This window comes from Lynx rufus, unplaced genomic scaffold (genome assembly GCF_022079265.1).
Source record: "Lynx rufus isolate CCGP_SWC_20201006 ecotype Redwood Valley unplaced genomic scaffold, mLynRuf1.p SCAF_4, whole genome shotgun sequence".
Taxonomy (NCBI): domain Eukaryota; kingdom Metazoa; phylum Chordata; class Mammalia; order Carnivora; family Felidae; genus Lynx; species Lynx rufus.
The window spans coordinates 7,889,237-7,906,544 of record NW_025814856.1 but is presented as its reverse complement, the minus strand read 5'-3'; the positions used below and the strand labels follow the sequence as shown (position 1 = coordinate 7,906,544).

At 57.3% G+C, this 17,308-nt stretch overlaps 1 protein-coding gene across 3 annotated transcripts; it reads right to left on the bottom strand.

Moving 5' to 3' along the window:
• Positions 1-1,635: 1,635 nt before the first annotated feature.
• On the bottom strand, positions 1,636-8,128 carry CNN1 (calponin 1). Of its 3 annotated transcripts, none has more exons than XM_047095979.1 (7): positions 8,052-8,128; positions 5,860-5,981; positions 3,674-3,740; positions 3,423-3,560; positions 3,132-3,242; positions 2,516-2,662; positions 1,636-2,422 (listed from the first exon to the last, which is right to left on the bottom strand). In XM_047095979.1, exons 1-7 carry the CDS (start codon positions 8,112-8,114, stop codon positions 2,177-2,179), a joined length of 894 nt encoding a protein of 297 aa, XP_046951935.1. In that variant the 5' UTR covers positions 8,115-8,128; the 3' UTR covers positions 1,636-2,176. The 3 variants fall into 3 exon arrangements, with proteins under 3 accessions (XP_046951935.1, XP_046951937.1, XP_046951936.1); XM_047095981.1 differs by lacking the exon at positions 8,052-8,128 and adding an exon at positions 7,003-7,018; XM_047095980.1 differs by lacking the exon at positions 8,052-8,128 and adding an exon at positions 6,477-6,565.
• Between the last annotated feature and the right edge of the window lie 9,180 nt (positions 8,129-17,308).

Here is a 17,308-nt window from a genome sequence, read left to right as displayed (position 1 = left end):
GTTGGTACGGCAGAAAGGACGCTAGAACGTTCCAGGGCCATGCTGAGACTGGAGGGGCCTAGCACAGTGCCTGGCACCGTTTAAGTGACTCTGGGACCCACTCAGGGCACTAAGGGGTGTGGGACAGCCGAGGGGGGATGCTGAGCTAGCCACCAGGCCCGGCCACTGGGTCTGGCATGTTCCCCCACTCCCACCTGGAAGCCCACCCTGCCCTGCCCGTCCTGTGGTGCTCTCGCCTCCCCCCTGCAAGGTCCCAGGCGGGAGCCAGTGGGCACGGGCGAGCGGTGGACAGGTGCCTGGGCGGGGGGTGCCCTCTGGGGTCCAGCAGAAAGGGGGCTCATTCCTCCGGCTTCCAGGGCCCGCCCACCCCAGTCACACAGGCCAAGTGCTAATATGGTACTGTTTTCTCGAGGAGGCAGGGCCCTGGGCCAGGCATGGATCCTCCTCGGCATAGCTCCCCCTGTGCTGGCCCTGGGGGAGCAGGACTTGTACTAGCCAGGCCAAGAGCGCCTGGAATCCCTTTTACGAGGCCCCAGGGGCTGTGTGCGTCCGTGCACGCGGGTCTTCTGGTGTGTCTCCGCAGGTCCCCGTGTTCCAGCTTCATCCCCTGCTGTGCGTAAGGAAGGGGACACCACCGTTCTGTAACCACCTGCCACCCCCACCCCCACACGGCCGCGCCCTCCCCTTGGAACTCTGACAGGTGGTGCCTTCCAGGCAGGACCGCTGGCGCTCACATCACTGGGAGGACAGGGGCCCCTCTGAAACGTGGAGAGGTGGGGGCTGTCCACAGACTCCGAGGGCCCTGGGCTGGCAGGCCAGGCTCGGGAGTCAGCCCTCAGAAGAGGGCAGAGAGCGAGCTGGGCGCACAGGGCGGCCGCGCCTGGCAGACGACTACTCCCCTGCCCCGTGCCAGTCTACAAAGGGCCCTTGCCCCGCGCCCCCCAAGTGCCCATCCTGCCCCACTGCCTTGTCCCCTCCCACCTCCCCACAATCCGGGGCTGAAGGGTCCGGCCTGCCCACGGGGACCTCCGGAACCTGGCTGGACCACATTCATTGGTCAGTGCCAAATGCCTTCCCCCGTCCGGGGGTGTCATTTCAGCTTCCCCATGTCCCCAGGAGGCTCTCTGACCTCATTTTCGTGTTGGGAAAACAGGCCTAGGGAGGGCAAGTGACTTGCCCCGAGTCAGTCAGCGTGTGAGAAGCAGAACTGTGTGATTCACACCCCATCTAGCCTGTCCCGGCGCTTGGGCACTTTTACACCACCACCCCCCTCCCCGCCCCGCAGACTTCCCAGAAAGGCACACGGGGGCCCAGCACGTGCGCGTGGATATTATGTGTGAGGGTGTGCGTTTACGTGTCCTGAGTGGGAGTGTGTGCCGCACGTGTGCATCTGTGCAAGGGGAGTGTGTGTGCTCCACACACACAAAGTAGGGCACGGATTCTGCGTGTGAGTGCCTGTCCCGGGGCCCGCCAAGTGGCCGCGCGCTCCGTGTGCGCATCTGACGGTGTGAGCGTTGTGCCCCTGCAGACGCGTATGCGGGACGCGGAGCCGATCCGAGCAAGGCTGTTTGCACGGGTGCAAGAGACACGCGGGCTCCAGCAAAGAGCAGCCCCGAGTCCATGATTTTACAGCCGTTTATTGTGCTCCAGTGAAATAGAAAAAGAAAGTGCTCGCGTTACAAACGCCGCTGTCACATCCACGTATGCCTGTCGCTGCAAACCAAACCGCGTGTGTCCGCTGGGTCTCTGGGCATGCAGTTTGCTCCCACTGTGGGAATGGGGTGGGGGCAGGCCGAGCCTGGGCTCTGGGGGTTTTGCTTGGAGGGGGGGGACTTCTTGTCCTGGGGGGACCCACTTGTGAGGGGGGAGGGAATGACAGCCGGGGTAGCCTTGCTCAGTGCGTCCTCTGGGTGCTGTTGGGAACACCCGGCTCGGTGTTGGGTCCCGCGGCGCTCCAGGGAGGAGGGCCCCCTCCCCTCCCCCGCAAGCCCCCCAGTTTGCCCCCCTCCCCCACCAAATGCTAACCCTGTGGGCAGGTGCCGACGGCGGGGGGGGGCGGGGGGACGCCATGCGGGGGGGGGGTCGACGGGGGCGGCGCGGCCCCTGCCGAGAGCAGCAGGCAGCCTCCCTGGGGGGAAGGCGGGGCGGGGGGGGGGTGGCGGGGGGCCCCAGGGCCCTAGGCCGAGTTGTAGTAGTTGTGCGGGTGGTGGTTGTGGGCAGGCTCGCCCAGCTCCGGGTACTCGGGCGTCAGGCAGTACTTGGGGTCATAGACCTGGCGCGGCAGCCCGTACACCGTCATGCCCCGCTGCGAGGCCCCCTTGTTGCTGCCCATCTGCAGGCTGACGTTGAGCGTGTCGCAATGCTCCATGCCCAGCCCCGGCTCGAAGATCTGTCGCTTGGTCCCGGGTGCGGTCATCCCAGCCTGCAGAGGGCGCAGCCCGTCAGACCGCGGGCACCCAGCAGGGCAGGGGCCACCCCAGCGGCCCAGCCCGCGGCCCCCTCCCCCCCCACGCACCTGGCTGGCCCCCTTGTTGCTGCCCATCTGCAGGCTGATGGTAGCCTGGTCCAGGGGCTGGTCCGTGCCCAGCTTGGGGTCGTACAGGTGGCGCCGGGTGCCGTAGGCCGTCATGCCCTGCTGGCTGGCAAACTTGTTCGTGCCCATCTAGGAAGGAGAATCAGCCCGAAGGTCACAGAGCCTCACCCGGGGCCACGGGACACAGCGTGTCGGCGGACCCTGGCTCGCCCTCTGCCGAGGCACCCGCTTCCATTGTCAGGCTCCGGACTGGACACTGAGGCCCAGAAAAGGCAGGTCACGTGGCCTGTAGGTGGCTCCGAGCCCCGGGGCCTGGCTTCCAGGGTTCGAGCCCCAGCGCGGCCACGTATCACGCGGGCAATCGCGGTAAGTGAGCCGGCTTCTCCAGGCCCCGGTTTCCTCATCTGGGTAAAGGGTGTAACAACAGCACCCACCGCTCGGAGCCGCTGGACGCCAAGCACAGTGCCCGGCATACATCCGAGGTAGGGCCAAACAGCCTGTGCCCCAAAGCCTGCCGGGACCGGGGTGCCCTCCTGGCCTCCTTGACCTCCCCGCCCAGCTCAGCAGCAAGACCCCCCCGGTGAAGAAGGGGCAGTACCTGAAGCCCGATGATGTTCCTCCCCTCTCGTAGCTTCTCTGGCTCAAATCTCCGTTCCTGCTTCTCCGCGTACTTCACCCCTACGTTCACTTTATTCCCTTTCGTCTTGGCCTGGGGAGGGCCAAGGGAGCAGGGACTGACAAGGGAGCCTCCAGGCACCGTCCCCAGTTAGCACCTGCTCCCCCCTCCCACCCATGCTGGGCCCCGGGGGCACGAGTGGCCCCCACTCGCATCCCAGCCCACACCCTCCACAGCCCACCCGCCCCACGCCCACCCTTCAGCCTCACTCACCATGCTGGCCAGGGCCAGGAGGGTGGACTGCACCTGGGTGTGGTTGGTGTTCTCAAACAGGTCGTTGGCCTCGAAAATGTCGTGGGGCTTCACCCCATACTTGGTGATGGCCTTGATGAAGTTGCCGATGTTTTCCAGCTGGAGGGGAGCAGGCGCCAGTCAGTGGAGGGAGGCAGGGTTGGGGCGGGGGGAGGGCCGAGGGGCGGTGTGGGCCAGGGGTTGAAAGAGTACAGAAAAGAGGCTGGGCTCACCTGGTGCCAGTTTTGGGTCGACTCGTTGACCTTCTTCACGGAGCCCGGCTGGAGTTTATTGATGAACCTACAAGGAGCCGGGGAGGGCAGCGAGGAAGGTACGCCCAGCCCCGCGGGACCAGGGGTCAGGGTGACAGCCAGTGGGCGAGGTCGCGGGTTCCCACGGCAACCAGCTCAGCTGCGGCCCCGCCGATCCACCCCGCACACCCGGGCAGGACTGAGATGGGAAATCGGGAGCTGGGCTGGGGTCTCTAGCAGAAAGTCCCCTTATCCCAGGCTTGCAGGAGTCCCCTGCTGTGACCTTGTCTCCCTGGCAACCACCTTTCGGGCTGCTGGTCCTCTCCAGGCATCTGCACTGTGGAAAGCCTGCAGCCTGGGCCTCGGACTTCCCTTCCTGGCCACACTCACCCCCTTGATCTCCTCCAGTCTCTTGACCGCAAATGCCACCGATACGCCAACAGCTCCCCAGTGTCTCCGTGCAGCCGGGCCCCTCACTCCCCAATCCAGCTCCCTACATGCTATCTCAAATCCAGTGCACCCACCCCTGCCTCCTGACACCCACTTCCCCCAACTCAGCCCCTTCCATCTTCCCAGGCTCAGTAAACACAGCCTTCCAGGTGCTTGGGCAAAGCCCTCAGACTTGCCTTTGACTCTCCTATCCTTTTCTCCCGTCCACACACCCAAGCACTCAGCAAGTCCTTTGGCTCTGCCTTCCAAAGACATCTAGAAGCCCACAGCTCCTTGCCACTCCCACCCTGCTCCAAGCCGCCCACATCTCTCTCCTGGGCTCTTTGCAGGGGCCTCCCTGGGGCTCCCAGCTTCCACCGTGTCTCCTCCCGACCCTTCATCTTGTAGCTCGAATGGTCTTTTCAACAATAATTCTAGTTACTTCCCAACTCAAAGCTGTCCCATGGTTTCCCTTCAGAATAAATATCCTAATACTTAGCATGACTGAAAGTGTGCCCCCCCCCCCGCCCCGCTCCGCCCAGCTAACTCCCTCCACCTCCTCATATCTCTCCTGGTTGTTCCTTGAACACACTACACTCGCTCACTCCCACCTCAGGGCCTTTGCACGGCTGCCCCCCTGCCTGACCCACTCTCCCCTCAGACGCCCTCCCAGGTCCCTCCCTCACTTCATCCAAGATTCCTCTCAAATGTTACCTCTTCAGAAAGACCTTCCAGGCCATTCTGTACAAAGCAGCCACCCTTTTCCCCACCCCGGCCCCCCGTCCTTCCCCACCAGACTTTTCTCCACGGCACTTCCCACCCTCGGCAAGTATGTTATGTGATTATCTCATTGATTATTTGATCGATCTGCCCTCACTAGGACGAAAGCTCTACGTGAACTCAAAGTCAAGTCTGTTTTGTTCATTATCCCCAGTGCCTAGACCTGGCACGCAGCAGGTGCTCCATAAATTCTCGCGGCATGAAGGACTGAATGGGGGGAGGTGTGGGGGGTGGGCTTGGCACTCTTTAATGTCCAAGCAACCCTGTCCGAGCTGGGACACCAAGGTGTCCCCTATTCCTTGTCCCGAGTGGATACGACAGAACAGGATCTCCCCACCCTGCCACCTTTCCAGCACCTAGATCTTGGTAAGCCTGCACCTTCGGGAAGCTTCTCAAGAGCATTCTCTGGCCACCATGGTCACCCTGCCCTGAGTCAGACTCAGAGATGCAGACAGGACCCCCCCTGGGCTCAGGGCCCTAGCCAGCATTAACGTTGCCGTGGAATCTGGAATCAAAGCTTGGGAGCTGCGTGGGCTTTCATTTCTCTCGATGATTTAAGTTCTGAGAAGAGTAGAAGATGGGGACCTACTTAAATGACTGTGGTATATCTCTCGTGTCAAGCCAGTGATGGACAGCCATCATTGCCTGTTGCCCTGTGGCCACGATCTCTCTTTCTTGGAACTCGGAACTCTTGGAGGCCATAAATGGGCCCGCCCTGCCTTCCTAGATTCTGGAGTCACTTCTGTTGGAACAGTATGGGACTTGGGGCCATGTGTTTTACCTGAGCCTCAGTTTTCTTTCCTGTTAAATGGGCACAATGATTATTTGCCACCACTGTTCCCAGGTCTCGGATATAAAGTGCCTGACCCGGCTCGGAGCCCCTAGTTGGTTGAGGGGTTGAGGGGCGGGGATGAACGCCCAGGTTGAGGGCAGCCCAAGGCAGAGTCTGCTCCACTCACTCGCAAAGAATGATGCCATCTTTGAGGCCGTCCATGAAGTTGTTGCCGATGCGGCGCCCTGTCACCCCCTCGATCCATTCTCGAAGCTCCTGCTCCCGCTGGTGGTCGTACTTCTGGGCCAGCTGGGGGTGGGGGGCGCAGAGAAAGTGGTGAGGACGCAGCGTGGAGCAGACTCAGTCCTCGGACCCCATCTGATATTCCCTGGGCCTGATCTTCTTCAGCCCCTTCCCAACTAAGGCAATTCTGCCCCAGCGTCCATGGGGGGGGGGGGGTAGGGGTGGGGGTTGAAGTGGGCTGAGGGCCAGGGCTGAGGTGGCACCTGCCCAGGGGGCCATTCCGGACATTCTGAGGTTTGGCACCAGAGAATGCGGACAAGGCGGGGGGTGGAGAGCGGGGGGTACTCAGAGCCGGGGGCGGGGCGGTGCCTGGCCTCTCGGTTCCCCCTCCAGGCCAAACTTGGGGCTTAGCTTCCCGGGGGGGCCCTGCCCGTCCCCCCCTGCTGGAAGCCTGGGCCCCCAGGCAGGGGAGGAGGAGCCCTAAGGAGGTGCCCTGAGTATTGCCTTGCAGGGGACTGTCCTGTCTTGCATGCCTGCCTCAGTGTCTCTTCAGGCCCTCACCTCCTGGGCTCCAGCTCGGAGTGGAGCGGCCGGGAGCTTGTCTCTGTCTTACTCCTGGCCCCCTGCGTGTGGCCGTATTTCTCCCTCTCCCCATCCCCGTGACCTCTGTCTCTCTCTCCAGCCCTGTCTGTCTTTCCTCGGCCCTGTCTTCCTGTCCCCATCCCTCCGCGTCTGGCTGGGGGTGGGGCTCCCGGTGGGGCCATCTCTGCCTCGCGGCTGGTCTCCCGACTCCAGGTTCCCTGCCTCTGGCGGGGGTGGGGCTCGTCCGGCTCCTCTCTCGGCCTCCCCATCCCTGTCTCGGTCTTATCTCGCTCGTGGCTCACCCTCCCCACCCGTCCCTCTCAAGTCTCTGGGCTCCCAGAATCTCCGTCCCTCTCCGTCCCTCGCCCTCGGCCCCCCTCCCCACGTTGCCCCCCTCCGTTTCTCCAGAACCCTCAGCCCCAGCCCCGACAGGCCCCAGGACTCTGGGGGACGGAGCTGGCCCTTCTCCTGGGGGAGGAGGAGGTGGGAGGGGGCGGCCCCTCACCTGGCCCCGGCCCTGCCGCCCCCCTCCCCACCGGCCCGGCTTTATAAAGCAAACCGGCCCTTATATAGCGCGGCCCCGCGGGCCGGGCTCCCCGAGGCCGCCTTATAAGGCGCGGCGGCTTCTCGCGGCTCTGGGGCCGGCGCTGGGGGGGAGGGGGGCGGCGCTGGGATCGCTCCCGGCCCGCGCACCCGCCCCCCCACCAGCCCCCTCCTCCAGCAGCCAGGATCCCCCGACCCTGGATCCTATTCCAGCTCTCCGCGTCCTCGCTGTACACTGGGACAAGCCACCCCGAGCCTCAGTGTTCCCCTCTGTCAAATGGGGCTGGGACTTCTCCCCTGGCAACGCTCACGGGAGCATTCCAGTGAGTTGGGGACTTCAAGTTCACTGCCCTGCAGAAGCTGAACCCCCATTCGGGGGTGTGTGTGTGTGGGGGGGGGAGGCCAGGATCCTAGCTCTGCAGCTCCCTTATTTAGAACCCTAGCTACTTACCCCTCCTCTCTGAACCTCAGTTTACCCATCCATAGCATGAAGGTGGTGTGTGCATGTTCTCCCAGCCCAAAACGAGGACACGTCCGTCGTGTCCCTAATGCTCCCTCTCTGACCTCCCCAGCTGTCTCCGCCCCCCCCCTTCAGGATCTCCCACACTTTCTGGGCCTCCCTTCCCCACCATCCCAGCTCTCAACCACTCCCCAGTTGCTTTTTGAGGTGGTGGGTGCAAGGAAGATCAAGTCCTTTCCCAGCCCCCCGCCCCCCAACATAAAAGGAACAGGGGACAGGTTAACAGGAGGCTCTGATCAAGCGGGGTCTTCACCAGGGACTGACCTCCTCAGTTTACCTATATGGTTGCCTGCATGCCCCCCATTTTACACGCCCCACCCCAACAGTCGCTGAGGGCTCTGGGATGCTCAGGATGGGGAGGAAGGCGGGCCGTACCCCATATTTGTCCTTTTGTCCCCTCTGGTCCCAAGTCACATGGGATAGACCAGAACCCCATGGGGCCGTTGGCCTGCCGGGGTGTATGGGCCGGGGTGTGGGGGGGGGGGGCCTACCTTGTTCTTGACCTCAGCCGACAACCCATAGGCGGGGCCCCGGTTGAAGTGAGCAGAAGACATGCTGGCTGGTGGTGGGCAGAGGCACTGAGGACTGAGGCAGCAGCTTAAGGCTCCGTCTGCAGCCCCTTCTTCCCTCCTCACACGTTTTTGAAGCTCCGGAGGCGGCCCGGGCCTCTTCCAAGGCCGTCCCATTGGCCGCAGGGGCCTGCCAAGGGGCGGGGCACCCCCCACCTCGGCCACCCCCCTCTCCCCCCCACGTGATGTCAGGGCCTTGGTATTGGGAGCCGATTGTGTCATTGTTTCCACCTAGGGGGGCGGCCTGGGTTATTATTGGGGGGGGGGCTTGGTCATAAGAGATCAAGCTTTCCCCATCCTTCCCTACCCTCCACTGTTCTTTGGACCTCTGGCAGGGTCACCTAGTCTCTCCGTGTCTGTCACTGAGGTCACCTCTCCTTGTCTGTCTCCGGTCTTGAGGCAAGACCGCAGCCCACGGTAGCTTAGTGAGCACCACCCTGGGTTTAGCTCCAGACGCCAGCGGTCTGTAGCTGAGCCTCTGTTGCCACATCTGTGAAACGGACCAATGGACAGTCCATGCCCGGTGTGGAGTGCCTGGCACAGGAAAGGACTCAGGATGAGGCCAGTTTTTCCCCTGAGCGTCTGGCACCCCACTGCCGTCCCCTCCGGTCCCTCGGAAGGATCTGGGGGAGCGGAGATCCTGGATTTTACCCTCCCCATCTACCTGCCGGTTGCCTTGGCCGTGGGGTGTCTGTGTTAGCAGGTTTCCTTGTCCCAGCCAGGCCGGCCTGGAGGGATCCCGCGTAAACAGCCCCATCTGGCCAGATCTCACCCCCGGGGACCACAGAGGAGGATGACGTTGACCACATCATGCCACCTATGGCAAGGCCACGTTAGTGACACTTGGATGATGTCAGCAATATCTGCCATATACTGATGGGACGTGCAATTTGCTGGCCACATGCTAAGGGCACGGCTGTGACATGCTGATATGACAGTGGCTCTTATGTCAGGCCCTGTTACAAGGACTGTACATGTACCAACTCGTGCCTCACAACGCCCTTAGAAAGGGATGCTGTTACTTTTTTTAAGTGAATTTATTTTATTTAAAAAAAAATTTTTAATGTTTATTTATTTTTGAGAGAGAGATAGACAGGGTGCGGGCAGGGGAGGGGCAGAGAGAGAGGGAGACAGAATCCGAAGCAGGCTCCAGGCTCTGAGCTGTCAGCACAGAGCCAGACGTGGGGCTTGAACTCACAAACCGTGAGATCATGACCTGAGCCGAAGTCGGGCGCTAACTGACTGAGCCACCCAGGCGCCCTTATTATTTGGAGAGAGGGAGAGAGGGAGAGCGCTCGCCCGTGCACGAGTGGAGGAGGGGCAGAGAGCGAAGGAGAGAGAATTCGGAGTAGGTCCCCGCCGTCAGTGCACAACCCCACGCGGGGCCTTATCTCATCAACAGTCAGATCATGACCTGAGCCCAAATCCAGAGTCAGACACTCAACCGACTGAGCCACCCAGTCGCCCCCAGATGCTGTTATTATACACACTTTACAGATGGGGAAACTGAGGCATGGGGTGTGGAATCCCTTTCCGAGTGTCACCCAGTGGCAGTGGCAGAGCAGAATTTGACCCCAGGCCCCTGCCCCTAATGCCATCGCGCTAGGTCAAGGTTCCTCAACCCCGGCACTGTGGACAACAGGGCTGGATAATTCTTCCCGGCCAGAGTCTCTCCTGGGCCTTACCGTAATTGAGGCGGCATCTCCGGCCTCTACCTACCAGATGCCAGTAGCACCCCCTTAGTCTTGACAAACAGCAACGTCTCCGGACATTGCCAAATGTCCCAGCAGGGAGACGGGAGAGGGAAGGCAGATCTTTCCTGTTTGAGAACCACTGGTCTAAACCAATAGGCTAAAATACATAAAACGAGCCCACAATTAGCCCCTGGTATAATCCTAAATGCACTGGGTCTGTTCACTCATGCCTCACAACAGCCTTCCGACGTGGGGTCTGTACGCGGCACCGAGAGGTGACGCCGCCCGCCTGGCCTTACACAGCACGAGGGCGACGCAGCCAGGATTCGAACGCGCGGATTCCGGGATCCTGCCCACGCTGAGCGGCCCGGGGCGGGCCCCGGGTCTCTGCGGCGCCCGGCGGGGAACGCGCGCCTCGGCGGAGCAGGCGGCTGGCGCCCCCTGGCGGCCCGGGAGGGGCGAGGGCGGGAGCGGGGCCCGGCGGGATCCGGCCGGCGGTGACGCGAAGCGCTGACTCACTCGGCTCCGCCCCGCCCCGGCCCTCGGCCGTTTGGCCATTTATAGAATCCGCGGGGCCTCTGAAGTCACTGCCCAGGCACGACGGGGGCGGAGTGGGGGAGCTCTTGGCGCGTCCCCAGACGGGGCAGCCCGGGGTCTCCCTAGGGGGCGACCCTCTCTGGCTCTGCCCTGTCCCTCCGATTCTAGTCCGTGTCGGTGTCTCTTTCTCTGTCTCTAGGTCCGTCTCTACCTCGCCCAGTCTTTTTATGTCTTTGTCTCCGAATCTGCCAGCCTCACTGTCTCTCTCTGTCTGTTCCCCTGTCTCTCCATCTCTGGGTCTCTGTTTCACCTTTCTAGGTCACTGTTTCTCTCACTCCGTGTCTCTGTCGTTTCTGTCCTTCCCTGAGTCTCTTGTCTGCTTCATGGGGTTGAGGTGGAGGGAGGCAGCTGACCCCGTCCGGAGGCCCCCGCCCCAGTGGACTCCCCCATCACTGGCTGTCCAGTGTGTAGACCCCTTCTCAACTCCTGTCTGGAGTTCTCAGGTCCCGGCCCCTCTGTGCCTCAGTTTCCCATCTAAACGAAGGGTGGGATCTTGTAAGAAACGGAGTTGCCCCGAAGGGCTCGCGACGGTTATGAAAGAAAAACTCTGCCTGTCCTTAATCTAGGGAGTCCCCTAGATCCGTCCTGACTCTCACGGCCATCTAAAAATCAGAACACACAACTCTGTACTTGTGTGTCTCCGGGAGAGAGCCGCTGCCCCCTTCCCCCTGCACCCGCCTATCTGGGCAGCCCCCACTATGCCAGCCCCCTCGTGTCTAGCTTCCCCTTCCTGAAAACAGGCAGAAGCTGTTGTTCATAATGTCTTCTGTTTCTCGAGGGCTCACACTCCATGCTAGGCACTGTGCCAAACACAATCCCATTTAGTCCTCACTGCCACCCTCTTGGGGTGGAAATGTGTAGACCCATTGTATAGATAAGGCAACTCAAGGTTCAGAGAGACCAAGCCACTCTCCTAGGATTACGCTGCTCCCCCTGCTCCTAGATCCTTCCACATGTATTTCTTATTTATTTATTTTGAGAGAGAAAGAGAGCATGGGGGGGGGTGCGGAGGGGGAGCAGAGGGAGAGAGACAAAGAATCCCAAGCAGGCTCCGTGCTGCCAGCACAGAGCCCGACTCAGGGCTCAAACCCACAAACTGTGAGATCATGACCCCCAACCGAAATCAAGAGTCAGACACTCAACCAGTATTTGTTGAGCACCCAAACACACTCCCACCTCAGGACCCTTGCACCAGCGGTCCCTTCCAGCAGTCACATTTCCAAAAGATGCCTGCATGGTGATGCCTTCACTTCTTCTGCTCAAATGTCACCACTTTGGAGAGGCCCGCCCTGACCACCTGCTCTAAAATAACAGCATCACCCAGACTGACTTTGAGAGGGTGAGCACGAGGGAATTGTTCACATGTGTTTGCACCTGACAGTTGCTGTGTCTGCCTCCATAAAAACTTTCACTTTAAAAAGCCATTTTTAGGGGTGCCTCGGTGGCTCAGTCAGTTAAGCGTCTGACTCTTGATTTCGGCTCAGATTATGATCTCACGGTTCGTGGGATCAAGCCCCGCATTGGGCTCTGCACTGACAGTGGGAGCCTGCTTGGGATTCTCCCTCTCCCTCTCTCTCTCTCTGCCCCTCCCCTGCTTGCACTCTCTCTCTCAAAATAAATAAACTTTTTGCAAAGTCATTTTAAAAGCCCCCACTTATACCTGATGCTAATATAACACTGTATGTCAATTATATTTTAATGAAAAAATTAAAGGCCTACCACGCTATCTCCTTTCCTCGCTTTCTTTTTCTTATCATCTCCTGTTTTCTCAACTTGTATCTCATCCTGTGAGCATAAAAACTGCACGGGCAGGGCTTTGCTTGCTTTGTTCACCGCTCTGTCTCCAGTGCCCGTACATTGCCTGCATACAGCAGGCACTCAAAAAAGGCTCGCTGGGTAAAAGGAATTAAAGTTGATGAGCCAGGACTCAGACATTTGTCTGCAATGTTGGTGTTTAAGCATGCACAAAGGAAGGGCATAATTTCCAGGAAGTTCCTGGACTAAGGATAGTTGAGCTGGGGATCTCCTTTGTGTTTCCATCCTAACTTTCCCCAGAAGACCAGCTTGGGGGTGGTTAGGGGGTTGGGCCTCGGGCCATGGTGGGAGTTATGTAGGCCATTCTCCAGTTGCCCACTCCCTGGTCCAGGCATGAGCTCTGCAAGATGTTTTGTAGGAAAAACATCTGGTTGAACAATGGAGACTTTTTTAAAAAGGGGACCGGTGACTACCAGATGGGCAAAATTCAGGACACCCGACAACGCCAAGTGCCGGGGAGGCCGCAAGAACGTTGTGGATGGATGTGGGCAGTTTGTTGAGAGGTTTCAAAATGACAAGTGTCCTTTCCTTTTCTGGTGGTTATAATTTTATATATCAAGTCGACTGAGCCATGGGGTACCCAGATGGTTGGTCAAACGTTCTGGGTGTGTCTGTGAGGGTGTGTTTGGGTGGGATTCATACTTGAATTATAAACGGGAAAACAGACTGCCCTCCCCAATACGGAGGGGCCTCGTTCAACCAGGCAGAAGCCTGAACAGAACAAAAACACTGACCTTCTGTCCAGTAAGAAGAAAACGCCTAATGTCTGACATCCGTCTTTTTTCTCCCTCCAGACTGGAACTTCTTGGATCTCAAATTTGCCAGCTCTCACACCGGAACTTACATTCATTGGCCCTCTGGGTTCTCAGAGCTTCAGACTTGGACTAGAACTACATCGTCTGCTCTCCTGGGTCTCCAGCTTGCCAACTGCGATATTGGACTTATTAGCCTCCATAATCATGTGAGTCATTTCCTTGTAATAACACCGCCTCCTCTCTCTCTCTCTCTCTCTCGTTCTCTTTGTTTCTCTCTATTCTAACTGGTTCTGTTTCTCTGGAGAATCCTGCTATTTAACACATCTTCTGATCCAGAAAATCATTAAAAAAATTTTTTTTTCAACGTTTATTTTTTTTATTTTTGGGACAGAGAGAGACAGAGCATGAACGGGCGAGGGGCAGAGAGAGAGGGAGACACAGAATCGGAAACAGGCTCCAGGCTCTGAGCCGTCAGCCCAGAGCCTGACGCGGGGCTCGAACTCACGGACCGTGAGATCATGACCTGGCTGAAGTCGGACGCTTAACCGACTGCGCCACCCAGGCGCCCCTAGAAAATCATTTTTAGAATATACCTAAGAAGTCCAAGTGGAGGTGTGAAAAGAACATTTATTACAGTATCTTCTTGACAACAAGTTACCCTGGGGGCATCTGGGTGGCTCAGTCTTTAAGCGTTCCACTCTTGATCTCAGTTCAGGTCTCAGTCTCAGCTCAGGTCTTGATCTCAGGATTGTGAGTTCAAGCCTCATGTCTGGGAACCACGCTGGGTGTGGAGCCCACTTAAAAAAAAAAGAAGAAGAAGAAGAATAGAGAGAAGGGGGTTCTGGATCCATATTCCATGGGTTTGGAACATGCCCTGTTGCTTCCTGACTGTGTGACCTTGGCGAGATATCTTAACTTCTCTGTGATTCCGTTTCCTCCTCTGGGAAATGGGCATATTGATAGTACCTGCTTCCTAGATTTCTTTCTTAACTTTTTACTTTTAGATAATTTTAGACTTACAGAAAAGTTCAAAAATAGCATAGCGTGTTCCCATTTACCCTTCACCTTGCTGCCCCTACTGTTAACATCTTATGTAACCAAGTACACTTATTAAAACTAAGAACTTAACCTTGGTACAATACTATTAATAAACTACAGCCTTGATTTGGATTTCTCCAGGTTTTCTACTCCTCCTTTTTCTGTTCCAGGACCCAATCCAAGATCTCTCATGGCACTTAATTGTCATGTCTCCTTAGACTCCTCCAGTCAGTGACAGCCCCTTGTCGTTCATGCCCTTGGCACTCCTCAAGAGAACCGGTCGGCAACTGTGTAGACTCTCTCCACTTGGTTTATCTTGATTGGATTGAGGTTTTCACATTACTGGGAAGGATACCAGAGAGGTGATGTTCCCTTCGCATATCGGGGGCTTATGATGTCACCGTGACTCACTGCTGGTGACTTTAACTTCCATCCCTTGGTTAAGGTGCTGTCTGCCAGGATCCGACACTGTGAAGCTTCTATCTTTCCCAGGGTTGTCGTGTGGACCGCGCGTAAAAGGGTCTGTGTCGGGGCTCCACACATACTGTTCCGCTGCGTTAGTAAAAACAAACACAAAAACACAAAAGACACAACTATGTAAAACGCCCTGTGCTTGAATCCACTCCTTCTGTAAGGATCAACAAGAAAATAAGAGCCATAAGTGCTTCAAGAGGAGAAGGGACACTGGGAGCCCCGAAGAGGCGGCCAGGTCGCCGACACGACCGCCACTCACGCACGCCCTCGCCCACGTCCGAGCTGAGCAGAGCAAACTGCGCCTGCGCAGAGCTGGGCTCCGGCGCTCTCCCAGCAGTGCCCACGTGGCTGTCAACGTGCTGGGGAGGGGGCGTGCACAAGCCCCCTGTACCGGCAGTTGATTGGCTGGCGCTCCTCTCAGCCTGGCCAATCACAGGAGTCTTGATGCCGCGGCTGCGCAGGCTTTCAGGCAGCCTGAGGGTGGCGCGCGCGCGTATCCTGTCCCCGCATGGCAGGGCCTTGCCTTATGGAGGCCAAGGGACTGCAGATATGGCTTTTGCGGGGTGGATAACTGTCCTTGCCTGGAGCCTCTGTTACTGCCAGCCCCCCCCCCCCCGTTTTATGTGCTAATCCTCTTCGGTTAATAGCCTTCAACTGGGGCTTTCCAGGGGGGCCTGGGAGCGCCCTACTCCAATCTGACCTCATCTCGTATCACTTTTTTTTTTAATTATTATTATTATTATTTTTTCAACGTTTATTTATTTTCGGGACAGAGAGAGGGAGAGCATGAACGGGGGAGGGGCAGAGAGAGAGGGAGACACAGAATCGGAAACAGGCTCCAGGCTCTGAGCCATCAGCCCAGAGCCTGACGCGGGGCTCGAACTCGCGGACCGCGAGATCGTGACCTGGCTGAAATCGGACGCTTAACCGACTGCGCCACCCAGGCGCCTCATATTATTTTTAATGTTTATCTATTTTTGAGGAAGACAGAGACAGAGCTTGAGCAGGGGAGGGGCAGAGAGAAAGGGAGACACAGAATCCGAAGCAGGCTCCAGGCTCCGAGCTGTCGGCACAGAGCCCGACGCGGGACTCGAACCCACGGACCGTGAGATCATGACCTGAGCCCAAGTCGGAGGCCCAACCGACTGAGCCACCCAGGCGCCCCATTTGTCTTTTTTTAAGTAGACTTTAAAAAAAAAATTTAAATATGTACAACATAAAATTTACCATTTTTAAGTGTACACTTCTGTGTTATTAAGTACATTCACATTGTTATGCAATCGTCACCACCATCCATCACCAGAACTTTTTTCAGTCTTCCAAAATGGAAACTGTTGCCATTTAACGCTAACTGCCCATTCTCTATTCCCTTCAGCTCCTGGCAAACACCATTCTACTTTCTGTCTCTCTAATTTGCCTGTTCTAGGGACCCCCTATAAATGGAATAATATAGTATTTGTCCTTTTGTGACTGGTTCCTTTCATTTAGCACAATATCCTCAAGGTTCATCCATATTGTATCATGTATCAGAATTTACTTAATTTTTATTATTTTATATATTTTTTAAATGTTCATTAGAGAGGGAATGAGAGAGCATGGGGGAGGGGCGGGGGGAACAGAGGATCTAAAGTGGGCTCTGTGCTGGGCCGCCTGGGTGGCTCAGTCGGTTGAGCGTCGGACTTCAGCCCAGGTCATGATCTCGCAGTCGGAGAGTTCAAGCCCTGCGTAGGGCTCTGTGCTGACAGCTCAGAGCCTGGAGCCTGCTTCGGATTCTGTGTCTCCCTCGCTCTCTGCCCCTTCCCCGCTCATGCTCTGTCTCTCTCACTCTCAAAAAATGAATAAATGTTTAAAAAAAAATTTTTTTTTTTAATAAAGTGGGCTTTGTGCTGACAGCCGACAGCCCAATATGGGGCTTGAACTCACAAACTGTGAGATCATGACCTGATCCAAAGTTGGATGCTTAACCCACCGAGCCACCCAGGTGCCCCCATGTTTTAAAACGTTTAAACTGAGCTATTACATAAACCAAAATGTATGGATCTTAACAGAAAGCTCAATGAATTTTCACATATATACTCATGTAGTCGTTACATAGCTCAAGCCATAAAATATTTCTTTTTAAAATGTCTTTATTGGGGCACAAGCAAGCAAGCACACAAGCAAGATGGGGCTAAACTTTTGGGCTAATTACATGGGGTCAACGTTCCAAGTTCAAAATAGATTAACATTAACAAGATGGCAGCCACAATTATGTCCTAAACAGTTCTGACGTTGTACTTAATCTTTTTCAAGCTGCCAGTGGTTGGAAAAGGCTTCAATGGAACAAGAGTCTTTGTCCATGTCCCCAGTTAGAATGCCAGCTCTCCAAGGCCAGGAATTGTTTTGTGTTCACTGCTCTTCCTCAGTGCTTAGAACAGTGCCTGTTATAAAGGCAAGCCCTCAACAGATTCCTGTTGACTCAATCTGAGCCTTCTTATGGTGGGGTGGGAAAAGCCTCAGCCTCCTGTGCACAACCTCCCCCATTCTGGCCCAGGGTCCAAGTCTCCAGCAGTGTTGAGGGAAGATCTTTGAGATCTCTTCAGTTGCTTCCCACTGTCGGCTCTGGGTCATGAGGGGCTCCCCTGCCTCACCCCTTGGACAGGGTGAAGTGGTACATCCATAGCATGTTGAAGATGCCCAGGACCAGCATAGCCAAGGTCAACACCCCTCAAATTTTAGAATGGCATCACAATGATGCCAGCTACCTAGCCCAAAGCCACACCATTCAGTGAGGTCACTCGTGAGTTTCAGGGGCAGCCGGCTGTAC

Coding starts and splice junctions, on each gene's coding strand:
- CNN1 (XM_047095979.1), bottom strand. CDS start 8,114: ATGTCTTCTGCTCACTTCAACCGGGGCCCCGCCTATGGGTTGTCGGCT. Junction 3,243..3,422: donor TCCTGGCCCTGGCCAGCATG/GTGAGTGAGGCT, acceptor GGCCCTCCCCAG/GCCAAGACGAAAGGGAATAA. Junction 2,423..2,515: donor GCAACAAGGGGGCCAGCCAG/GTGCGTGGGGGG, acceptor CGCCCTCTGCAG/GCTGGGATGACCGCACCCGG.